Consider the following 26,911-nt stretch of genomic DNA (forward strand, 5'->3'; position numbering starts at 1 on the left):
ACTAATCTACCAAAATTTTATTTCCGCAGAAAATTTTGTCAAAATTTTATATTTCAATTGAAAATTTTGTAAACATTTTTTTTCTTTAGGAAATTTTGTCAAAATATAATTTCTATACAAATTTTTATCAAAAATTTATTTCTATAGAAAATTTTGTCAGAATTTTATTTCTGCATAAAATTACGATTTCCACTCGAGCCAAAACTAATCTACCAAAATTTTATTGCCGCAGAAAATTTTGTCAAAATTTTATATTTCTATAGAAAATTTTCTCAAAATTTTATTTCTATAGAAAATTTTGTTAACATTTTATTTCATTAGGAAATTTTGTTAAATTTTATTTCTATAGAAAATTTTGTCAAAATTTTATTTCTATAGAAAATTTTGTCAAAATTTTATTTCTATAGAAATTTTCTCAAAATTTTATTACTATAGAAAATTTTGTCAACATTTTATTTCTTTAGGATTTTTTTTTTCAAAATATAATTTCTATAGAAAATTATATCAAAAATTTATTTGTAAAGAAAATGTTGTCAAAATTTTATTTCTATACAAAATTTTGTCAAAATTTTATTTCTATAGAAAATTTTGTCAGAATTTTATATCCAAAATTTTATTTCCGCAGAAAATGTTGACAAAATTTTATATTTCTATAGAAAATTTTGTCAAAATTTTATTTCTATAGAAAATTTTGTCAACATTTAATTTCTTTAGGAAATTTTGTCAAAATATAATTTCTACACAAAATTTTATCAAAAATTTATTTCTATAAAAAAATTTTGTCAAAATTTAATTTCTATAGAAAATTTTGTCAGAATTTTATTGCTGCAGAAAAATCACCATTGCCACTCGAGCCTAAACTAATCTACCAAAATTTTTAATTGCCATAGAAAATTTTGTCAACATTTTATATTTCTATAGAAAATTTTGTCAAAATTTTATATTTATATAGAAAATTTTGTCAAAATATAATTTCTATACAAAATTTTATCAAAAATTTATTTCTAAAGAAAATTTTATCAAATATTTATTTCTATAGAAAATTTTGTCAAAATTTTCTTTCTATAGAAAACTTTAACATTTAACATAACGACCTTTCTTTTGTCTACTATATACCCCGCATGGACTAACTGACAAATTAGAATATGATGTTAAGATGTCTTGCCATCGGCCGCAACCCAAGTAATTTAATTGTGGATGACCGTCTTTGGTAGAAGTTTCTACGCAATCCATGCTGGAGGGTAGATTCGGCCTGGGCGAACTTACGGCCGTATATACTTGTTTTTTTTTTTTATACGATTTGTTCGGTGTTGCCAATATTCGAAAAAAGTACCCAAAACGTATTCACATCAAAATTATTATGCTAGAATACGGTATAGTAAAAATAAGACTTTTCTTCAAATTTTATGATCTAAAGGACTAATTCAAGAAAATTTGTGATCTATTTATATCGGGGAATAGATCTCAATATGGGAACTCTTAAAAGTGGACAACTCTTAAAAGTTTGCAATTGTGTGCAAATTTCTTTAAATTAATTATCCAAGTCCCCAACGCAAAAATTTCGTCCCCACGAAATTTAGGGAAAAATCCCAATACTGCTAGTAACAATTGGATGGACGTGGTTTATAAACATAGTATGAGTTTGTGACTAAAATATTTTACCTATTTAATTGCAATTTCAGAATTGGAGCCGGCGAAGCTTCAGACATTTTGAATACATTTTGTCAGAATTTTATTTCTGTAGAAAATTTTGTCAAAATGTTATTTCTATAGAAAATTTATGAAGCATTTCATAGTTGAAGAGGAATATTTTGCAAAATCTTCCAAAACATCAAGAATTCTACCAATCTATCAAACAGTAAAAAAATATGCCATTTGTGGTAGACTCGTGTTCATAATTGTATATAGCCCCCATAAAAAGCGAGCACTATATTTCAATTCTGGCTCTATAATTACCGCACATAAGTTTATATCGGTTCGTAATAATTTCTTCCCTATATATAGCGGTCAAAAACTGAATATATACGTATTTAATCGGCCTTTCTTTTGTCTACTATATATCCCGCATGGACTAACTGACAAATTAGAATATGATGTTAAGAAGTTTTAAGATGCCTTGCCATCGGCCGCAACCCAAGTAATTTTATTGTGGATGGCCGTCTTTAGTAGAAGTTTCTACGCAATCCATTCTGGAGGGTACATAAGATTCTGCCTGGGCGAACTTACGGCCGTATATACTTGTTTTTTAAAAGATTTGTTCGGTGACGCAAATATTCGAAAAAGGTACCCAAAACGCATTCACATCAAAATTATTAGGCTAGAATACGGCATAATAAATATAAGACTTTTCTTCAAATTTTATGATCTAAAGGGCCAATTCAAGAAAATTTGTTATCTATTTATATCGGGGAATAGATCTCAAAATGGGAACTCTTACAAGTGGACAACTCTTAAAAGTGTGCAATTGTGTGCAAATTTCTTTAAATTAATAATCAAATCTCCAAGTCCCCAACGCAAAAATTTCGCCCCCGCGAAAAATCCCAATAGGGAAAAATCCCAATACTGCTAGTAACAATTCGATGGACGTGCTTTATAAACATAGTATGAGTTTGTGACTAAAATATTTTACCTATTTAATTGCAATTTCAGCATTGGAGCCGGCGAAGCTTCAGACATTTTGAATACACGCACCAAGGGCTACAAACCAAAATTACCCGAAAAGTCTCGATTCATTGAAGTTTCCTCGAATTCGGTATCTCTACATTTCAAAGCCTGGAAAGATGGTGGCTGTCCCATGTCTCACTTTGTGGTAGAAAATAAAAAACGGTAGGCTTAACAAATATTTTTCAACCTTCTTGTTTTTTGTTGAAAAAAACTTTTTTTTAATCCCATTTAGCGATCAAATCGAATGGAATCAAATCTCCAATAATGTTAAACCCGATAATAACTATGTTGTCTTGGATTTGGAACCTGCCACTTGGTATAATTTACGTATCACTGCCCATAATTCTGCTGGTTTCACTGTTGCTGAATATGATTTTGCTACACTTACTGTAACTGGAGGTATGTTCAATCAGTTTTCCAATTTTTATTTTACCAAAAAAAAAAAAGAGAATTTGTTTTCATTTTCCCCTATTTTAAAATGGGGCAGAAATTGTAGACAATTTTCTATGTGATTTTAATTTAACATTGCTTTTGTACATACATATTTGAAACTACGTGAAACATTTTTAAGGTTTATAAAAAAATTTCTAACAGAAGACAGATGACAGTAGCAATTTTTCAAGTTTTTTTTTTTGTTATATATTTTGGGTTTTTAAAGTATCACCTGATTTTTTGCTTGTATGAGTAAAAACTTTCTTTCTTTATTAATTTTGAAGAACTCCTTTGTAAAATATTCGAATACTTTTTATACCCTCCACCATAGGATGGGGGTATATTAACTTTGTCATTCCGTTTGTAACACATCGAAATATTGCTCTAAGACCCCATAAAGTATATATATTCTGGGTCGTGGTGAAATTCTGAGTCGATCTAAGCATGTCCGTCCGTCTGTCCGTACGTCCGTCCGTCTGTGGAAATCACGCTAACTTCCGAACGAAACAAGCTATCGACTTGAAACTTGGCACAAGTAGTTGTTATTGATGTAGGTCGGATGGTATTGAAAATGGGCCATATCGGACCACGTTTACGTATAGCCCCCATATAAACCGATCCCCAAATTTGGCTTGGGGAGCCTCCCGGAGCAGCAAAATTCATCTGATCCGGTTGAAATTTGGTACGTGGTCTTAGTATACGGTCTCTAACAACCATGCAAAAATTGGTCCATATCGGTCCATAATTATATATAGCCCCCATATAAACCGATCCCCAGATTTGACCTCCGGAGTCTTTTGGAGGGGCAAAATTCATCCGATCCGGTTGAAATTTGGTACCTGATGTTAGTATACGGCCTCTAACAACCATGCAAAAATTGGTCCATATCGGTCCATAATTATATATAGCTCCCATATAAACCGATCCCCAGATTTGACCACCGGAGCCTCTTGGAGGAGCAAAATTCATCCGATCCGGTTGAAATTTAGTACGTGGTCTTAGTATACGGTTTTTAACAACCATGCAAAAATTGGTCCATATCGGTCCATAATTATATATAGCCCCCATATAAACCGATCCCCAGATTTGACCTCCGGAGCCTCTTGGAGGGGCAAAATTCATCCGATCCGGTTGAAATTTGGTACCTGATGTTAGTTTACGGCCTCTAATAACCATGCAAAAATTGGTCCATATCGGTCCATAATTATATACAGCCCCCATATAAACCGATCCCCAGATTTGACCTCCGGAGCCTCTTGGAAGAGCAAAATTCATCCGACCCAGTGACCCAGTTGAAATTTGGTACATGGTGTTAGTATATGGTCTCTAACAACCATGCAAAAATTGGTCCATATCGGTCCATAATTATATATAGTTCCCATATAAACCGTCCCCAGATTTGACGTCCGGAACCTCTTGGAGGAGCAAAAGTCTTCCGATACGGTTGAAATTTGGTACATTTTGTCACTATATGGCCTCTAACAGCCATGTAAAAATTGGTCCATATCGGTCTTTAGTTATATATAGCCGATGACTTATTACACAAAAATTGGTCCATATCGCCAAAAATAATCTACCAAAACTTTATTTCCATAGAAAATTTTGTCAAATTTTATTACTATAGAAAGTTTTGTCAAAATTTCATTTCTATAGAAAGTTTTGTCAAAAGTTTATTTCTATACAAATGTTTGTCAAAATTTTATTTCCATAGAAAATTTTGTCAAAATTTTATTTCTATAGAAAATTTTGTCAAGGTTTCATTTCTATAGAAAATTTTGTCAAAATTTTATTTCTATAGAAAATTTTGTCAAACTAGATTATATACGTATTTAATCGGCCTTTTTTTGTTTAATATATACCCCGTATGGGCTAACTTACAATTTAGAAGACAGTGTTAAAAAGTTTTACGATACCTTGCCATCGGCAAGTGTTATCGCAACCCAAGTAATTCGATTGTGGATGAGTAGAAGTTCCTACGCAATCCATGGTGGAGGGTACATAAGATTCGGCCTGGCCGAACTTACGGCCGTATATACTTGTTTAATACTAAATTATGATCACCGTTTTATGTTAGTTTGGGCTATATGTTTCCCAAAAGAGCTTACATAAGCTTTTAATGGAAAACTTATATCACTTATGTCCCCAAAGAAGATCAAACCAGAAACATGTCCCCAAACAAGATCAAACCAGTAACATGTCCCCAAAAAGGTTAACATAATACTCAATAATTTTACTTTAGGAAATTAATGGTGTTTCTTGTAGACGCATGTAGAAAGAAGACACATCTCCACAAAAATGCTTATTTTATATGATAATACTCATCAGTTAAAAACAAAACTACTTCGAATTTTTAGATTTGATTTAGTTGTCCCTCCGATCATTTTTATAGTTCCAACACAATTAGGTGCTTAAAATTTGCACTCAATAATTATTCTGATTGCTACCAAGATTGCATACCAACAATAATCGTTTGTCCATTTTGATAAATGCAACTAAAATCCTATGAAACGTGCCCAAATATTTCAAATCTCAGTATTATATGGTCCCCGAATTACACTACTATATCGGGCTTTACACTAGACATTATTTTCAAATATTGTTTTTAATAATATGACACTAAAGGCTGAACATTACATACATGTTTATATACAAACTTTTCAAAAACCTCTTAAGGTAAATAACATTTTTGAATTTAAGCCATGTCCCCAAACTAATAATTTGTGGTCTTCAAATTTGCTAGTATGTCCTTGAATATGCCTTACATAAGAATGTGGCAAGATTGTATTGTAAATCTCTTATCGTGAAATTATATTGATATATTACATTCTACTTCATATTACACTTATGAACCCAAATGTATATTTATTATTATTTTTTTTTTGTGACGACATTTAGACCATTGACAGACTACAAATATATTATAACTAATACTACGAAATTTGATTATAAACCTAAAAATGAAAATATACAAATAACAAAAAAAAAAATGCTACACCTGCTTAAATGTAAAGAATACATAAAATTTACATAAGAAAATTTTTAATTTCTTTTTCGTTCAGCTTCTTTATGCAAAGTGTAAATTAGATCTTTATTTTTGTGTACTATAATTTCAATATGATTTTGTAAAAGCACTGTCAATATTTTATTTTTCATCTTTTTCTTAAAAGCTTGTTGTCTTCATAATTTCATGTAATGGATTTTTTTATGTAAAAAATCGTTTTTTCTTATTTTTTATTTCTAAAAGTTTAGTTTTGATCTTTTTGTTTTTATAAAATAGTGTAAAAAATGTTGTAAACAAATTTTGTGATAAATGAAATCAATGAAATTTATTGCGTAAATGCAATTTGTTTTTCCTGTTGATAAGTAAAACAATAAAAAAAGAAGCGAAAAAAATAATTAACTTTATAGTCTGTAGCCTTTAGAAACTATTGCTGCTTACTAGTGAGCACTCAAAATTGTTTAATGTTTAGCTTGTAAACCAAAAAAAAAATCACCTACACCAAATGATTTTCAAAAAAAAATTCGTTCAGTTGTAGTTGATTTAAGTTTTAGTTTATTTATATTTGATTTTAGGTTATTTTTTTTTTGTGAAATTATGCATTTCTTGTCTTAGTTTTTAAACCATTAGTATTAAATCTACATAAAAAAGTACTCGTTTTCCCCGCAATCCCTGTCAAATAGAAAAAACAAATATCAAAAAGTTGTGTGTCTATGTCTAGTATAGCATGTTGTAAATCACCATATGATAAATGTGTGTTATTCAGCAACTTGCATTTAAATAGCTTTTTGTTTCGTCGTATAGATAAATTTCCAGAAAAAAATATTACTATCAAAAACTAGGTTGGTGAATTTAATAAAAGCCGAACTGTTAAACATTAAGTAGCTTTCTAACGAAAAATTTAAAAAAATAAAGCATGGAATTCGTGTTTGAGACTGTATCGTAGACCCCATCCCATGTATAGAAATTTTATAATGACGTGTTCTTAGCAAACCAAAAAACTTGTTCACATTTAAATCGTCATTAAACAAATTTTCCAAAAAAATATCATCTCATTTAATACGATTGTAGGGGAAGCTATAGCCTTCCCCCAAAAAGCACAATAACATACGAAAAATCCAAAAAAAAGGTTTCGGAATTATAGAGTAAAGAGACTTAAATTATATCTCCTAAGTGTATCAAATGTTTATGCAAAATAATTAAAAATCTAACAAATATTGCAGCATTTGAAAACAAAACCATTCTTTACAAATTCATCAGTTTAACCACAGTTGTTTCTAACACTCAAATCATTTCGTATTGTTTCAAAATGTCCCCAAACATTGCATACGAAGTAAGTTTCATAAATTCTTGTTGTTTTATTTCCGAAATTTATTTGATAATAACATTTTAATCAAATAAATAATAACAGAATTTTATGTAAATATCCTCATATATTAAGTTTCCTTAGTTTGTCTCACAATTTCTTATTGTTATATCCCCAAAAAGTGTTGTGTGTAATGTCCCCAAACTTGGCGAAAGTTCGAAAATGATTCATCGGAAAGGAAATTTTTTAAATTCATTTAAATTAGAATTTATTACAATATTTATTCGAAAATGATTCATCGGAATGGAAATTTTTTAAATTAATTTAAATTTCCTAAATAACTAATATCAACTAGTTTCGAGTGTACATTTTTTCATAAAAGTATTTCATTTAAAAGTGTGTTCCCCAAATTACTGTTACCGATACTTTTCTTCTTTTGTAAATTCTTAATATAGTAGCATGAATAAATATATTCTAAACATTTTGGCTATGTAATTAAAGAATTATTCGAATTATCCCAAATATATGAACACAATCCCCTTCATTTCTTTATTAATCTGGAAATTTATTATACTGTCGTCGAACTTGTTTGTTTTATCCAGATCCACAGTAAAACAATGCAATTAAAATGTCCCCAAACTCTGTGATCGTATACAGAAATTCATCAGAATCTTGATGTGAAGAGTATATCAGTTTTCTGGAAAATGTTACAATCTTTTTATTAAGCCAAACAATTGATCATAAATTGATCCCAAAGTTTCGTGGTTGCAATTATGTGGGTTTACACTTTTAGTCATGCAATTTATTCTACTATCCTCATCCCATCAAAATATTAGTATATGACACCATAATGTATGCAGTGAGACCTCATAAACGAGGGAAAAAATTTTGTCAAAATGTTATTTCTATAGAAAAAGTTTGTCAAAATTTTATTTTTATAGAAAATTTTTTCAAAACTTTATTTCTATTAAAAATTTGTGAAGTACCTCTTCGTTAGAGATGAATATTTTGCAAAATCTACCAAAACGTAGTTGACTTTGCATTAGGTCTTCAGATATGATGCCATGTAAAGGGTGATACGGTCAAAATTTGGTCAAGGGAAAACGCGTGTAAATCGGTGAAATCGTTTATTTAAAAAATCAAATTAAATTTCTTTTTCAAGTTCAATTAGTATAAAATTCAGGAAAAATATTCAGTTAGGCTTTCGCTTTTCCAAATCCGAATTGCCTGGCCTCACGCTTGACACCTGCCATCAGATTTTGTACAGCCACCTTGTCCACCTTCTTCGCCGCAGAAAGCCAGTTTGCCTTCTTTAGGTTCCGCTTGACAATAGCCCAGTATTTCTCAATTGGGCGAAGCTCTGGCGTGTTGGGAGGGTTCTTGTCCTTGGGGACCACCTGCACGTTGTTGGCGGCGTACCACTCCATGGCCTTTTTACCGTAATGGCAAGATGCCAAATCCGGCCAAAACAGTAAGGAACAACCGTGTTTCTTCAGGAAAGGCAGCAGACGTTTATTCAAACACTCTTTCACGTAAATTTCTTGGTTGACAGTCCCGGAAGCTATGAAAATGCTGCTTTTCCAGCCACAGGTACAGATGGCTTGCCAAACCAGATATTTCTTTGCGAACTTTGACAGTTTTATGTGCTTGAAAATATCTGCTACCTTTCCCCTTCCTGTCCCGGAAGCTGCTGGTAGTCGGCTTTGACGTAGGTTTCGTCGTCCATTACCACGCAGTCAAACTTCGTCAGCATCGTCGAAACTACCGGCAACTCTCTTTGTCGTCTCAGCGGCTTCCGGTTTTCGATTTCCCCCCGATCCAGACTTCCTGGCTATCAACAAACGTTCCCCACTTTAATAACATTTGTAACGGTTGATTTGGCAACTTTTAGCGATTTTGCCACCTTTGCGTGCGAGTAGCTCGGATTTTCGCGATGCACGAGCAAAATTTTGATACGCTGCTCTTCTTGCTTGGACGGCATTTTGACAATTGAAGAGTGAATTCCAAAATCAAAATAGGAGCAACATTCTACACACACACACCTTCAAAATGAGGGGTGTTCAGGTTTTTTAAATGCAAAATTGAAAGAAATACGTCAAGTTTATATTGACCAAATTTTGACCGTATCACGCTTTAAGGAGAAACTTAAAACAAGTGTATACAGCAGTAAGTTCGGCAGGGCCGATTTTTAAATACCCACCACCATGAATCAAATATTATAGTTTCCTTTGAAATTTTCGGGGGGTTTGATGATAGATAACAAGTTGGCTGATAAGTCCCCGGTCTAACAAAGAAAAACGAATTTTTTTGTCAAAATTCGTTTTTATTATTCAACATAGTTCCCTTCAAGAGCGATACAACGATTATAACGACCTTCCAATTTTTTGATACCATTTTGGTAGTACTCCGTCGGTTTTGCCTCAAAATAGGCCTCAGTTTCAGCGATCACCTCTTCATTGCAGCCAAATTTTTTCCCTGCGAGCGTCCTTTTGAGGTCTGAGAACAAGAAAAAGTCGCTAGGGGCCAGATCTGGAGAATACGGTGGGTGGGGAAGCAATTCGAAGCCCAATTCATGAATTTTTGCCATCGTTCTCAATGACTTGTGGCACGGTGCGTTGTCTTGGTGGAACAACACTTTTTTCTTCTTCATATGGGGCCGTTTTGCCGCGATTTCGACCTTCAAACGCTCCAATATCGCCATATAATAGTCACTGTTGATGGTTTTTCCCTTCTCAAGATAATCGATAAAAATTATTCCATGCGCATCCCAAAAAACAGAGGCCATTACTTTGCCAGCGGACTTTTAAGTCTTTCCACGCTTCGGAGACGGTTCACCGGTCGCTGTTCACTCAGCCGACTGTCGATTGGACTCAGGGGTGTAGTGATGGAGTCATGTTTCATCCATTGTCACATATCGACCGAAAAACTCGGGTGTATTACGAGTTAACAGCTGCAAACACCGCTCAGAATCATCAACACGTTGTTGTTTTTGGTCAAATGTGAGCTCGCGCGGCACCCATTTTGCACAGAGCTTCCGCATATCCAAATATTGATGAATGATATGACCAACACGTTCCTTTGATATCTTTAAGGCCTCTTCTATATCGATCAACTTCATTTTACGCTGATTCAAAACCACTGCGTTCACCGTCCTCCGTGCTCATTTCACCACGCTTGAATTTTGCATACCAATCAATTATTGTTGATTTCCCTGGGGCAGAGTCCGGAAACTCATTATCAAGCCAAGTTTTTGCTTCCACCGTATTTTTTCCCTTCAGAAACAGTATTTTATCAAAACACGAAATTCCTTTTTCCATTTTTTTTTCACAATAACAAAAGTTGCTTCACAAAAGACGCTCTATCTCACAAACTAATTGACTTACATACGTCAAATTTTGACACGAATCATTTGAAGGTTGGTACTATATATAAATTATATGCATTTAATACTAGCGACGCCATCTATGTGTCAGACCGGGGACTTATCAGCCAACCTGTTATTCTCCCAAATAGAGCAGTTCAACTAGTACACTTTCCGAAGATAAACCTAAAGATTTTACCTATGAAGACTATATCAGATTCTGGATTTATAAGAACTATTTTTGTTTGAGTTTTAATTGCATCATTAACATCTCTTGTAGGTGTTCACGAAAACTATGAAATAACGCCTTGATTTGAAATCTAAAATCTGTAAAATTTCATCCCGATTATTTAAATGATTACGAAAAGTAAAATAAAAAAATAACAGATAATCATAGTATTTTTATTAATCGGTTTTTTTTTTGCTTAGAATGCAAGCTTCGGGATATATAGGTCTACTAAAATATTCGCATAAAATTTTAATCACTCTACCTTACAACGCATAAAAAAAACATAAAACGAGTACTTATGATTTAACACCAAATGGTTTAGAAAAATCTTCATAGAAATAAAAACTACACCCCTTTAGAACAATATATAATATTTTAATTTCCTTAGAAATTTATATTAGTTTGAGCAATTTTTGTTTGTTTTTGAATTTATTTTTATTTTGGTTTTATTTTATATTGTAAACATATGTTATTTGATTACATATCGAAGAAGAAGATGAAAAAGCAAAGTAAAAAATAATTTAATTAATTAATTTACTATGGGGTAGTGATACTATTGAGTACCTAATTTTTTTCTCAGCCTGCAACAACCAAAGACAAATCATCTCAGAAAAAAATAAAATATAAAAATTATCATTTCAATCCAGGTTTAAATGAAGAAAAAAGACAAAAATTTAGCTAAAAAGAAGCATAAACAGTTTATTTCGTTTTTAATTCAAGTATTATGGTTTATATTGAATTCTTGGGTTCGATTTTAGTTTTATTCTCTTCCTTACCTTAATCTTAAATTAACCAAAAAAAAAAATAAACAAAACAACAACAAAAGCAAAATAACCAATAATTATTACAATTACTAGTTAATTACAGTTAATTTTATACAACATACTTAAAAATATTACCTAGTACTTGTTATGAATATGATTAAAATAAAACTTAGTGTTACTACTTTTTTATGGAATGTTGTTACTGTTTTTTTTCTCATAAGTTTAATTTGGTTTGAAATAAAGTTCAAGTTTTATTTATAGCAAAGCAAAATAAAGCTAATTTGTTATTCCTATACACACAAAAATGTTTTTTCTGATTCAATCACGAAATTAATTGATCCAATTATTTTTTAATTGAAATGTCTTCAATCACCGAAATGATAATATCAATTAAAAAATTAATTGACGGACAATTAAAAAATTAATTGATCCAATTAAATATTTAATTGATACTATTAATTTGTGTGATTGATTTGTATTTCAATTAAAAAAATTGTTGATTCAATTAAATTTTTAATTGATCATTTTTTAAAACTCAATTAAGATTTTAATTGGAAAAATGTTCGTGAAATTTTTTTCTGTGTACAAGAGTTAAGATAATTAATAAAAAAAAAATAATAATAAAATATTTTATTAAATAAAAGATAATACAAAAAAAAAAACAAATTGCATTTATAGTTTTAAATTTTATAAACTTAAATACAAGTTTTTAAATCTAGATCTTAAGTTTAACAGATTTAAGACATAAAAGTCATTCATGTAAAAAAAATCATTCACTATTTTCAAAAAAAAAAAAATAAAAAATTAAATATCACCAACAGGATTAAGAAACCTACTTAAAAAATTCTTAGAATATTTTTTTTTCTTAAAAATCAATATTTAATGTTACTAATTGTTTTCTTTACTATTCTTTTCCAAAGAGATATTCTCACTTAACTCTTTCTCTATATTTACTTCAATGTTTTTTTGTGTATTTGTATATTAGAACGGTACAAAGGTAATGTTCGAATTTACAATTTCGAGTAGTTTCTTTTGAGTTATAAGAACCGTTGAATTTGAAAAAAAAAAAATATGTTTTAAAAAACGAAATAAACTTTGTTTGTTGAATATTTTGGTTGCCAAACTGCCAACATTAAAACATGGCTATGCTGAATAATTCCCTGATCTGTATGGTTAACCTTTGGTTGTTACAGGAACTATTGCCCCATCGCGTGATATGCCCGAATTAACGGCCGAGGATACAATTCGCATCATATTATCGAACTTAAATTTAGTTGTACCAGTTGTAGCGGCTTTGCTCGTCATTATAATCGCCATAATTGTTATTTGTATACTGCGTAGCAAAGGCAATCACCACAAAGGTATCTATGACCGATTAAACTAATTTCGATTTTTTTCTTTTCTCTCTTTCTCTCTCTCTCGTTTCATTTTGTGTTCTCGAACTCGATCTGCAATTTGTGTTTGTTTGTGTTTTGTTGGTTTAATCAACGTAATTCTGTCTATCCACAACCATTGTCTATCTCTATAAATTGGATGTGTAAAAAAAAAAACAACAAACCTATTGTTATATTATTTTTGTTAAAAATGTTATTTTTGCAAAAAAACAAAAAAAAAACAAATACACGAACACACTCACACAACCACAAAAAATTGCTTGCTTAACGTTAAATGGCTTTGTATATGTTTATAATAATGAATTTCGAAAATTTGTATATGTTTTATGAAAAATTCTGAAATAATATTCAAACATTTGAAATATATGTTACGAACATAATTTTTTTTAATTAAATTTAAATAATATGAAAAACCTATATAATTTTTTGGAATATTTGTTTTTTATAATTTCGCAAAATTCTGTTGCATTTAACAAATATTTGAACATGATTTTCGAATAACTAAATAAAAAAAAATAATATGGGCAAATTCGAAATTGACTTTGAAAATTTGATTATGTGATATTACAACGAAAATACATTTTCGTTAATTGCAAAAATTCGCATATGATTCTCGAATACCAAACATTCTACTACTGTAACTTCGAATATGATTTCCAAAATTCTTACATGGTTTTGAAACAAATAATAACACAAATAAAATCAACTTTTTGGAAAATTGGAATGTGATATTAAACATAATAATGGGTTTGGAACATAATAAATATATTCTTTTCTTATAATATATATTTTTTTCTATTTAAATTTCCTATATTGGAATATGATTTATGAATATAAATCATTTATTCATTTATTTAAAAAAATAATAAAAATATGTGAATCCTTATTCATTAATATTAATAAAAATATGTGAATCCTTATTTCATTTTGGAAATTATAAAATTATGATTTATGAATATAATACATTTATTCATTTATTTAAAAAAATAATAAAAAAATGTGAAAATCCTTATTTCATTTTGGAAATTGTAAAATGATTGCAACGTCGAATTTGATTTTCGAACATGGAAAAATTATATTTTTTCATTGGGAAAAATGATTGCAACGTCGAATTTGATTTTCGAATATGGAAAAATTATATTTTTTCATTGGGAAAAATGATTGCAACGTCGAATTTGATTTTCGAACATGGAAAAATTATATTTTTTCATTGGGAAATATTTTATTATAATTTTGTCGTCGTGTCGTTGAATCTTTTGCATTTTCAAATTTCATATTCATAAACTCAAATATGATTTCCATATCAAAAAAATTTATTTACTAAATTTTATGTGAAAATCGAAAATTCGAATTTATTTTTTTTCCTAAAATATGAAAATAATTTTTTGGAAACTTCGAATGTGATTTGAAAACAATTCCAAAACCCAATTTCCACAATCCTTAATTTATATATTTTTTTTCATTTGGGAATTTTCAATTACAACTTCGAATAAAATAAACCCCTGTTTTCTTAATTGCAATGATCTTTAACCTTCGGAAATTCTTAAATAAATTTTAAACATTCCAAAAATGGTTTCAATTTTGACATTTCTCCTACAATTTCAAATGTGATTCGAACATGTATTTCAAATGCCTACACATACATATCCTATGGAAATTAAATTCGTTTATTATTTTCAATAATTCCAACATATTTTCGAAAATTCATTTTAATCAACTACTGCATGTATACAAAATAACAAAAAATCAATCAACCAAAAAAAAAAAAAACCAATTACCTGCCGCCTAAATCAATCATCGAACACACTTTGGATTTGTATATAAACTTTGTGAACATAAAAAAAAATGATTACCACTCAAAGGAACCGTTGCTCCCCTCGACGATGGCCGAGGTTCAGGCAATATACATACACGCATACGATTACCAGCCTGGATGCCTGAATGGTTGGATTTGAATTTTATGGTACCCCTTATTGCCACCGTCATCGTTGTTTTTGTGGGAATTTTAGTGGTGTGTGTGGCCCTATCACGTCGCCGTTCAGATGATTTACGCGGCGGCCAAAAGGATGTCTATTGTAGGTTGATTTATTGTGGAATGCTTGAGTGTTTAATAAAAAAAAAACTATTTCCCTAGCAGGAAATATTTATTATTTTTAAAACAATAACTAACAATTTTATTACAGATATTTTTTGTTTTTTTTTTCTATTAATTGATTTTTAACAAATTCTTTTTTTTAATTTATTTCTGTTTTATTGAAAAAAAATAATTGCAAATAAATTTTAAAACAACTTTTAAACGCTATACAAAATGGGCGATTTTGATATTGTCATAATATCAAAACATCACAATAATAGCGGAAATTTTACGTTTCAAAGGTCACTCATTATTATATTAATATTTAGACACAAGAAAACAAATAGTTTGTTTATGTTTGTTTTTGTAATGAAATTGTAATTAAATTTTTTAATATATGTATAATGTGTGCATGTCTATTCGATACATATGTTATTTATGTAAAATACTTTTTTCTAAAACACTACAAAATCTACCAAAATATACAAACAATTACCAAACTCATCTTAAAAAAAACAGTCCCTTGTACAAAGAAAAAAAAATTAAAAATAATAATCATTCTTAATAGATATTTTTCAAATAATTGAACAGCATTGGATTCATAAAAAAATGGTCAAATATTTAATACAAAATTGCTTAATCCAGCATATACTTTTTTCCAAAATATTTGGTTTAAATGAAGTATCCCCAAACTCCACATTTGTTCTAATAATACATTAATACCCTTAATTTTATTTTTTCCCCTCGATTCTTTGGATATTAATTATCATCTGTATTACATAATTTACACAACACAAACTTATACATTAATATGTTTTTCACACAATATCTATGTGTCAAAAATATTTTTATATCTAGTTGTGTATATAGATTTTTTTTATATATTTCAGTAAATAATTTTATATATCATCTCATTAACCAATATTGGCAAAATATCATATTTTTGCGATATTTAAAAAAAAATTAAACAAATGAAAAATATCAAATAATCATAGTGTGGAAGTCATATGCATAATTTGCATAAAAAATTAATACCTCAATTATAAAGCTGAAGTTCCAGTTTAGGTCTTACAATCAGAAAAATGGATGCCAACTTTTTGACCTTTTGACTTTTTCACAATTTGGAAACCTCGAGTTTAAAAATGTTCGACTACTGCGTTAAAAGTCGATTAGTCTATTCTAGTTACAAGCAAAAGTCGATTTAAAAAAAAAACCAAATCGATTAGACGAAAAATTTAATAGTCAACTTTTTGGCGAAAAGTCGATCATCGTCCTTTGCATCCCTAGTCTAAAGAAATGCACCTTTATTTCAATTTTGCATTACGGAGCCGCTAGAGACAATCAAAATACTTATATTAGTATTTGTTTATAAGAGATCACACAAAGACTTATTGGTCTCCGAGAATTTCAATTCGGGCATTTCGGATTATATTTGTATATCCCCTATATACAGCGATCCTTAAGCCTGAAATTTAGTATATGATGTTCACATTCACTTCCAAGCAACCACTCAAAAATTTATCAATTTCCGTCCATAATAAGATATAGCCATGGGGCCTATTGATTCATAGATTTCCATAATAAGATGTAGCCCCCAGCTCAAATCTTGGACATCGGTCTAGTCAAGATTTGAGCTTTCAGATGGCTTATTTATAGTTTGATAGATATTGCCACCATCCACTTCCGAGCAACCACTTCAAAAATTTTTCCGTAATTAGATAGGAGCCCCATATTGATCGATCCATAAATTTGTGATCTTGAGCCTTCAGTAGAAGTACTCGATACTACGGAAATTGGTAGTTGATGTCAATATTCATTTTGAATATTGGTCTATATACGAGTATAGAATAATTAAAAGTTTTTTGCAGTTCAAAACGTAATCAAATAAAAAATTAACTAACACATTAAAACATAAAGTTAATTAAAGAAATCATTGAAAATCATTTACTTAAATTTAAGTAAACATTCAAAATGAAATAAAAATAATATTTCCAATTAAAAAATAATAACAATAAATTATATATATTTTTAACTGGGAAACTCAAAAAAGTATAAACTCTTTATTCAAATTACAAGAATTATTTCAAATAAAGGAAATATTAAAATAAATAAGTAATACAAAAATAATACAATTAATAATTGACTGACTCAATCAATTAAATTAGATCGCTAGGGAGCCACCGTGGTGCAATGGTTAGCATGCACGCCTTGCATACACAAGGTCGTGGGTTCGATTCCTGCTTCGACCGAACACCAAAACGTTTTTCAGCGGTGGATTATCCCACCTCAGTAATGCTGGTGACATTTCTGAGGGTTTCAAAGCTTCTCTAAGTGGTTTCACTGCAATGTGGAACGCCGTTCGGACTCGGCTATAAAAAGGAGGTCCCATGTCATTGAGCTTAATATGGAATAGGGCAGCACTCAGTGATAAGAGAGAAGTTCACCAATGTGGTATCACAATGGACTGAATAGTCTAAGTGAGCCTGATACATCGGGCTGCCACGTAACCTAACCTAACCTAACATTTCCAAGGAATTCGTACTTTAAGGAAATGAAATCTTTGTGATCGATATTCATTCCCCGAAATTATAAGAAATACTTCAATGTCAAAAGTGTGTTCTTAATTTTAAAACTATAAACCAAAGATATTTTGCATCTCAAAATAAATCTTAAGTCATACTTGAAGCTTTTTGGTCTTTAATCCAAAGATTCAATAATTCAATGAATGAATAATGAAAAAATTGTTAAAGCAAATATTGAACATTCTTTTAAATGAATAATGAAAAAATTGTTAAAGCAAATATTGAACATTCTTTTAAATTTGTCTTTAATTGTGTAAAATTGAGTTTGCATAATATTTCATATTAGGCAAATATTTTTTCAGAGTGGTTGCTATCTCTTAGGGTTAAAGTTTAGGTCGTTAACAATCTTCTTTGAATGTACTCATTTCCCCACGCAAAAACTTAATGATTGATATTTAAGTTTTCTGGGATAGTATATCGGTGCATAATTATATATAGGCCCCATATAAACCGATCCTTATATTTTGCTTGCGGATTCTCTTGAAAGAGCAAATTTTAATCCGATCCGGTTGAAATTTGGTACGTGGTGTTAGTCTATGGTCTCTAACATTCATGCTAAAATTGGTCTGCATAGGTCCATAATTATATATAGCCCTCATATAAACCAATCCCCAGATTTGACCTCCGGAGCCTCATGAAGGAGCAAATTTCATCCGATCCGGTTGAAATTGGGTACGTGGTGTTAGTATATGGTCTCTAACAAACATGCAGAAATTTATTCATATCGGTCCATAATTATATATAGCCTCCATATAAACCGATCCCCAGATTTGACCTCCGGAGCCTTATGAAGGAGTAAATTTCATCCGATCCGGTTGAAATTTGGTACGTGGTTTTAGTATATGGTCTCTAACAACCATCCAACAATTGGTTCATATCGGCCCATAATTATATATAGCCACCATATAAACCGATCCGCAGATTTGACCTCCGGAGCCTCTTGGAGGAGCAAATCGTCCGATTTGGTTAAAATTTTGTACGTTATACTAGTATATGGTCTCTAACAACCATGAAAAAATTAATCTCTAACATTCATGCTAAAACTTTTCCATATCGGTTCTCAATTATATATAGGCCCCATATAAACCGATCCCCAGAATTGTCCTCGGGAGGCTCTTGGAGATTAAATTTCTTGAAGGTGCAAAATTTCATCCGATTCGGCTGAAATTTGGTTAGCACATGGGTCCATTGTTATATAAAGCCCACAGATATACCGATTCCCAGATTTTACTTCTTCCTGGATAAGCAAATTTCATATGTTATTGTTAACATTTGGTACTAATCACACAAAAATTGGACCATATAGGTTCATAATTGTATATAGCCCCGTATAAACCGACCCACATATTGCACTTATGCCTCTTGTATACCGCCCTAAATTTCATACCGGCCAAACACTGAATTATGTAGCTTTTTAATCTGGATTTATTGCCTAATATAGACACGGTATGGACTAACTTCCAATTTTGAAGATGATCTTAAGGAGTTTTAAGATTCCTTGCCATCGGCAAGTATTACCGTCTTTCGTAGAAGTTTCTAGGCAATGCATGTTGGAGGGTACATAAGATTTGGCTTGGCCGAACTTACGGCCGTATATATTTGTTATACCCTGCGCCACACTGTGGAACAGGGTATTATAATTTATTGCATATGTTTGCAACACCCAGAAGGAGACGAGATAGACACATGGTGTCTTTGGCAAAAATGCTCAGGCTGGGCTCCTGAGTCGATATAGCCCTGTCCGTGAACACATTTCTGTAATCAAAGTCTAGGTCGCAGTTTTAGACCAATCGACTTCAAATTTGGCACCAGTATGTGTTTTCGCTCAGAATAGAAAACTATTGATTTTGGAAGAAATCGGTTCAGATTTAGATATAGCTCTCATATATATTGTTACGTTTTTATATTTAGGCGTTTTTAATTACCCGACAATTAAAACACAGTTCTTTTAAATAACGACAATCTACAATTTATTTACTATGACTTCACACTTTACAATTCGTTCACACTGAAGTTATTCGTTTGACGCTTTAATTAAGACTGACTCGTTAGCAGCATGCGAGCGCTTTTATATATGACGGTGTGGCAATTCGAGAACATTCTGGTAGCACTACAATATTCTGGCAACGCCAGAACATTCTTAGACAATGATAGAAGGATCTACGACCATTAAGTCATTCATCTGGTGGCTGCCAAACACATACACACTCACATAGATATGCGCTCGCATTACTACAAGAACAAAAACAATGACAATATACAATGAGATGAAATGAGAATGCAAAATAACAAAACAAAGGGGTTGTTATCAAAGAGAGTGAGAACTTACATGAAAATAAGCAAACAAAAGAACATAAAAGAAATTCAGGAAAGTGCTAGAAAATGAATAGATGATTCCAACAAGTTATAACGAAATTTTATCGTTACAATTTGAAATTTAAATTAACGGAAACTAATTTAAATAAACTTAAACTATAATTATCAAATTCGTAACACTGCCTCCCGCTTAAGCCTGTTCGTCCCGAACAGGCACAGAACCTGTTCCGTAAGGAGCCAATCGTTCCAGATGTACAACTTTCATCTTTGATCTAGGGCTGTCGTCCTTCTGAATCCGGTATACAACATCATTGATCTTCTTGATGACTTTGTATGGGCCTTCCCACTGTGTTTGCAGTTTGGGACACAGTCCTTTCTTTCGTTGCGGGTTAAATAGCAGAACCAATTCTTCTTCTTGGAAGCCCTCAGTATTTACAGCACGATCGTATCTCGCCTTCATTCTGTTGCTGACCATTTTTATTTTGTTGCGCACTGATTCGTGAACTTCTCCGAAAGTGTTTGGGATGTCGTTTCTGTTTTCTTCCATGGCGAGCTCATAAGGTTTAGCGCCGAATATCAGATCTCCAGGCAACTTTAACTCAGTTCCGAATAGAACATTGGCCGGTGTTCGAGAGGTGGAATCATGAATGGCAGATCTATAGGACAGCAAAAACTTTGGTATATGCTCGTCCCAGTCCCTCTGGCCGTTGTCCACCACTTTTCGAAGATGTTCCTCCAGGGTGCGATTGAACCTTTCTACCATGCCATCGGATTGTGGATGTAATGGCGTAGTCCTCGTTTTCTTGATACCAAGGGATTCACACATCTCTTTGAATATGGCCGATTCAAAATTTCTTCCCTGGTCTGAGTGAATCTCGGACGGCACACCGTAGCGACATATCCAGTTTTTGTTGACCACATCCACAATCGTTTTTGCCTCTTGGTTTGGAATTGCATACACCTCCGGCCATTTGCTGAAGTAATCCATGACCACAAGGACATAACGGTTTCCAGAATCACTTACTGGGAAAGGGCCTGCCACGTCCATTGCTATTCTTTCAAACGGGGCTCCTGGTCTATATTCTTGCATAGGACCTCGACTTTTCCTTGTTGGACCTTTCGCCTTCATGCACTTCTCGCAATTGGCTACCCATTCAGCAATTGATTTCTGGCATCCAACCCAGTAGAATCGTTGCTTCACTTTCTCGGCGGTTTTGGTTATTCCCAGATGACCTCCACTGGGACCATTATGGAACTCCGCCAAAACATCTCTTATTTTGGAATCTGGAACGATGATCAAATTTCGGCTGCTCTTGCCATCTTCGCTTTCCCATTTACGTTGCAGGGATCCATTGACTAGAACTAAACTATCCCATTGAGCCCAGTATGATTTCATAAGTGGACTTTCGGCTGCGATGTCTTTCTTACTGGGCTTCTTGTTCTCTTCCTTTGCTGAAATAATTTTGTTCAAAATGGGATCTTTACGCTGTTCTGTTGGCCAGTCCACTCCAGATTCGAGGTGTAACAGCTGAATATCAACAATCTCCTCCTTGTGTTCAGCCTTCGAGCAGTGCTTGCATTCTATACTGCAAGGTCGACGTGACAAAGCGTCAGCGTTACCGTGTTTTCCACCTTTTCTATGCTCGACACTGAAATCATAGCTTTGGAGCCTCTCGATCCAACGTGCCAGTTGAGCTTCCGGATTCTTGAATTGGAGCAACCATCGTAGAGCTGAGTGATCAGTCCTGAGCAAGAAGTGTTGTCCATACAAATATTTATGATAATGTTTTACACTCTCTATGACGGCTAGCAGCTCTCGTCGCGTTACACAGTAGTTCTTTTCGGGCTTGGACAACGTTCGGCTGAAATATCCGATGACCTTCTCCTTGTCGTCTATCTGTTGGGATAGCACACCTCCAATACCATGCGCGCTAGCATCTGTATCCAAAACAAATTTTTCGCCCGGAATAGGATACGCTAGAACAGGAGCTGAACATAAAAGTTCTTTTAAATGTTGGAATGAATCCTCCTGTTCGTCGCTCCACTGGAACTTCTGACCTTTTTGCGTCAATTTGTGGAGACTAGCGGCGATACTGGCGAAGTTTGGGACGAATCGTCGGTAATATGTACATAACCCAAGGAAACTTCTTAATTCGTGGAGATTTCGGGGTCGTGGCCAATCTCTGACAGCTTGGATTTTGTCTTCATCGGTGGATATGCCCTCTGCAGTCACATGATGACCCAGGTATTTAACTTCCCGCTGGAAAAGGGAGCATTTCTTTGCGTTAAGGCGTAGACCAGCGGCTGACAATTGCTGGATAACGTCTTTCAAGTTCTTAAGGTGCTCGTCAAATGTTTTGCCCATCACTATGATGTCGTCCAAGTATATCAAGCACGACTTCCAGTGCAACCCCTTCAGTACCCGCTCCATCAATCTTTCGAAGGTAGCCGGAGCGTTGCAGAGCCCGAACGGCATTACATTGAATTGCCAGAGACCGCCATTAACGCCAAAAGCCGTCTTTTCCTTGTCTTTCTCGGCGATCTCTACTTGCCAATATCCACTCTGCAAATCAAGCGTAGAAAACCATGTTGTTCCGGCTAGTGTGTCCAACGTGTCATCAATGCGTGGAAGCGGATAACTGTCCTTTTTGGTGACATCATTCAGTTTTCTGTAGTCCACGCAGAATCGGGTACTTCCATCTTTCTTTTTGACCAGCACAACTGGGGAACACCAAGGACTTGATGATGGCTCGATCACTCCACTCTCCGCCATTTCCTTTATGAGCTTTTGAACTTCGTCTCTTTTTGCCAGGGGAACACTTCGTGGTGCCTGTTTTATGGGCCTTTCTTCTGCGGTTTTAATTTCATGTTTCACTACAGATGTTCTTCCTTGATTTCCCTTTTCATAAGCAAAAGCACAGGCGTTTTTCCACAACAATTGCTTGGCTTTATTTCTCTCTGACGGCGATAGATGACGTGTCCAAGCCTCGACATACGCTTCTAGATGTTTTCTCACTGCTCCATGTGTCTTTGATGAGTTGCCTTCCAAATTGACTATTGCCTCGGCTGGTGTACATTTGCCAATGTCAGAAAATTTTACAATTTGCTCGTGATTGTCAGACAAGTTCAAGACACGAACTGGTATTAGTCTCTCTTCGTTCGTTGTTACCAGGGCATTTGCTATCAAGATGTTGTTGCTTTTGTTTTCTGCTGGTTCAACAACCCACAATTGGCCGACTTCACAATCTCCATTCATAGAAACCCATATAATTGCTTCGGCATTCGGTGGTATAGACTCTGACTGGCTCGTTGTCAAACGTCTGACAGGTGTATTCCCGTCGTATCCCACGTTTACCGTTATTTCGGCATCGCACCATGTCATTACACGACGCTTCATATCCAAATTGAGACCAAAAGCAATCATGAAATCCGCTCCAATTATAACTTCGTCTACTATATCGGCCACAATGAAATCATAAGTAACGGATTTGTTAGCAATAGTTAATTTTACGGTGACCTTTCCATATACGGTTGCGGGTTCCCCTGTAGCCGTGCGTAGCTTGACTCCAATCAGTGGTGTAACTTTTCCTTTTACTAAATCAGATCTAATGATAGACTTTGATGCACCAGTATCCAACGTCAAAGTACGCTTGTCGCCATTAATAACACCCGCAATAGTTAAATTGTTATTTTTCTGTTGAACTATTGCTATGGAGATGGTGGGGCCATCGTCTGTGGGAGCCAGCTCTTGCCCCGCTGAACTAGCTCGATTTAGTTTAAAGGTGACTCACTTGACTGTGGGGTCACCTTCTTATGGCTATTGTTTAATGGAGATGGTGATGTGGACCTTGACCGTTTGCGTCGTGCTTTGCATTCTCGAGCTAGATGTCCCGGCTTATCACAGTTATAGCATTTGATCCGGGATTTATTTGCTTCTTGCTTCATTTCTTGCATTGCCTGCTTCATGGCCTCTTTCATCGACTCAATAACGGACTTTGATTCATCACACTCTGTCTCTACCTTGTGAATTTGAGGCCGCGCTAGCAATCTCGCAGTCTCCTGTGCAAGTGCGAATGTTACTGTTTCAGCGAATGTAGCCTTTTGTGACGCATATGTTGCACATTTTATATCTGGGTCTCGAATACCATTGACGAAGGTTTCAATCTTGATGCGGTCCACAAGAGGATGACTCTCACCTGGGTATGTCAAAAGCACTAGACGCTCAACTTCTGTTGCGAAATCTTGTAGGGTTTCATTCGATTTCTGGATTCTTCCTCTCAATTCCATTCTGAAGATGTCCTGCTTGTGCTCTCCACCATACTTGCGTTGAAGTGCCGCTATTACTTCATTATAGTTATTTCTAGAAGCAGCTGGAATGCTTTGTATCACATCAGCAGCATTGCCCTTTAATGCCAATAGAAGTTCAATTGCTTTATCATCGTCATTCCACAAATTTCTACAAGCAACCATTTCGAATTGGAATTTGAAGACATCAAATGACGTTGAGCCATCGAAAACAGGAGTTTTGATTTTTGAGCCCTCGATGACGCGCACTGGACCACCTTTAATTTCCAGCTCTGACATTTTTTTCTCGATGTGCAGAAACTTCTCATCATGAACCATAATCTTCTCATCCACGGAAAGAACCCTCCTATCCAATTCCACAATTTGATTTTCTATATGGTCCACACGTTTCTCCATGCCTTCAGAAATTTGTTGTAATTTTTCGTTGACCATTCTAGAAGTTTCGTCGAATTTTTCTTCCAATTTTCTAGAATTTTCTTCCATTTTTCTAGAATTTGCTTCCACTTGTAGGGCATTTTCTTTCAGCAATTTTCTAGAATTTTCTTCCATTTTTCTAGAATTTTCTTCCATCATTTTGCTCAAAGCATTGAGCATTGATGTGTAATCCACAACATTCGAAGCCACAGATGGAGTTTCTACAGTGCTTGTATTGACGAGTATTGATTCATCAATGTCTTCCTTATAATCAAACTCATGCGTCGCAATGTCCATATTACGCCGTTCAAACTCTTCCAGTAGACGCTTTTGAAGCTGGGCCTTATTGCCTGTTGTCGGCAGCTCCAGTTTGCTCAATTCCTTTTTTAAGTCTTCCACTCGAAGCTCATTAAACTTCATTGTAGATTTTTTTTTCGTTATTTCACTTCCGACACCAATTGTTACGTTTTTATATTTAGGCGTTTTTAATTACCCGACAATTAAAACACAGTTCTTTTAAATAACGACAATCTACAATTTATTTACTATGACTTCACACTTTACAATTCGTTCACACTGAAGTTATTCGTTTGACGCTTTAATTAAGACTGACTCGTTAGCAGCATGCGAGCGCTTTTATATATGACGGTGTGGCAATTCGAGAACATTCTGGTAGCACTACAATATTCTGGCAACGCCAGAACATTCTTAGACAATGATAGAAGGATCTACGACCATTAAGTCATTCATCTGGTGGCTGCCAAACACATACACACTCACATAGATATGCGCTCGCATTACTACAAGAACAAAAACAATGACAATATACAATGAGATGAAATGAGAATGCAAAATAACAAAACAAAGGGGTTGTTATCAAAGAGAGTGAGAACTTACATGAAAATAAGCAAACAAAAGAACATAAAAGAAATTCAGGAAAGTGCTAGAAAATGAATAGATGATTCCAACAAGTTATAACGAAATTTTATCGTTACAATTTGAAATTTAAATTAACGGAAACTAATTTAAATAAACTTAAACTATAATTATCAAATTCGTAACAATATATTTCGCCCGATATGGACTTATATGGCCCCAGAAGCCAGAGTTTTACCCCGATTTGGTTGAAATTTTGCACTAGGAGTACAATTAGTAGTGTAGTCAAGTGTGCCAAATTTTATTGAAATCGGTTCAGATTTAGATATAGCTCCCATATATATCTTTCGCCCGATATGGACTAATACGGTCCCAGAAGCCAGAGTTTTAGCCCAATTTGGTTGCAATTTTGCACTAGGATTAAAATTTGTAGTGTAGTCAAGTGTGCCATATTTTATTGAAATCGGTTTAGATTTAGATATAGCTCCCATATATATCGTTCACCCGATTTACACTCATATGACCACAGTGGCCAATTTTTTACTCCGATTTAATTGAAATTTTGCACAGGGAGTAGAATTAGCATTGTAGCTATGCGTGCCAAATTTGGTTGAAATCGGTTCAGATTTAGATATAGCTCCCATATCTATCGTTCGCCCGATTTACACTCATATGACCACAGTGGCCAATCTTTTACTCCGATTTAATTGAAATTTTGCCAAGGGAGTAGAATTAGCATTGTAGCTATGCGTGCCAAATTTGGTTGAAATCGGTCCAGATTTAGACATATCTACCATATATAGCTTTCGCCCGATTTACACTCATATGACCACAGAGGCCAATTATTAACTCCGATTTAGTTGAAATTTTGCACAGGGAGTAGAATTAGCATTGTAGCTATGCGTGCCAAATTTGGTTGAAATCGGTTCAGATTTAGATATAGCTCCCATATATAGCTTTCGCCCGATTTACACTCATATGACCACAGAGGCCAATTTTTTGCTCCGATTTAGTTGAAATTTTGCACAGGAAGTAGAATTAGCATTGTAGCTATGCGCGCCAAATTTGGTTGAAATCGGTTCAGTTTTAGATATAGCTCCCATATATATGTTTTTTTGATTTCGACAAAAATGGTCAAAATACCAAAATTTTCCTTGTAAAATCGCCACTGCTTAGTCGAAAAGTTGTAAAAATTA

The 26,911-nt window shown here is 33.4% G+C and overlaps 1 protein-coding gene across 1 annotated transcript in view; it reads left to right on the forward strand.

Moving 5' to 3' along the window:
• The window catches only part of LOC142239673 (cell adhesion molecule Dscam1-like), a 179,970-nt gene that overhangs the window by 113,920 nt on the left and 39,139 nt on the right, over positions 1-26,911 (forward strand). The window contains exons 21-23 of the mRNA XM_075311459.1: positions 2,650-2,826; positions 2,897-3,063; positions 15,011-15,223. Of these exons, the coding sequence (XP_075167574.1) occupies positions 2,650-2,826; positions 2,897-3,063; positions 15,011-15,223 (557 nt within the window). The remainder of the gene's footprint in view (positions 1-2,649; positions 2,827-2,896; positions 3,064-15,010; positions 15,224-26,911) is intronic.

Source organism: Haematobia irritans, chromosome 5 (assembly GCF_050003625.1).
Source record: "Haematobia irritans isolate KBUSLIRL chromosome 5, ASM5000362v1, whole genome shotgun sequence".
In the NCBI taxonomy this organism is placed as follows: Eukaryota; Metazoa; Arthropoda; class Insecta; order Diptera; family Muscidae; genus Haematobia; species Haematobia irritans.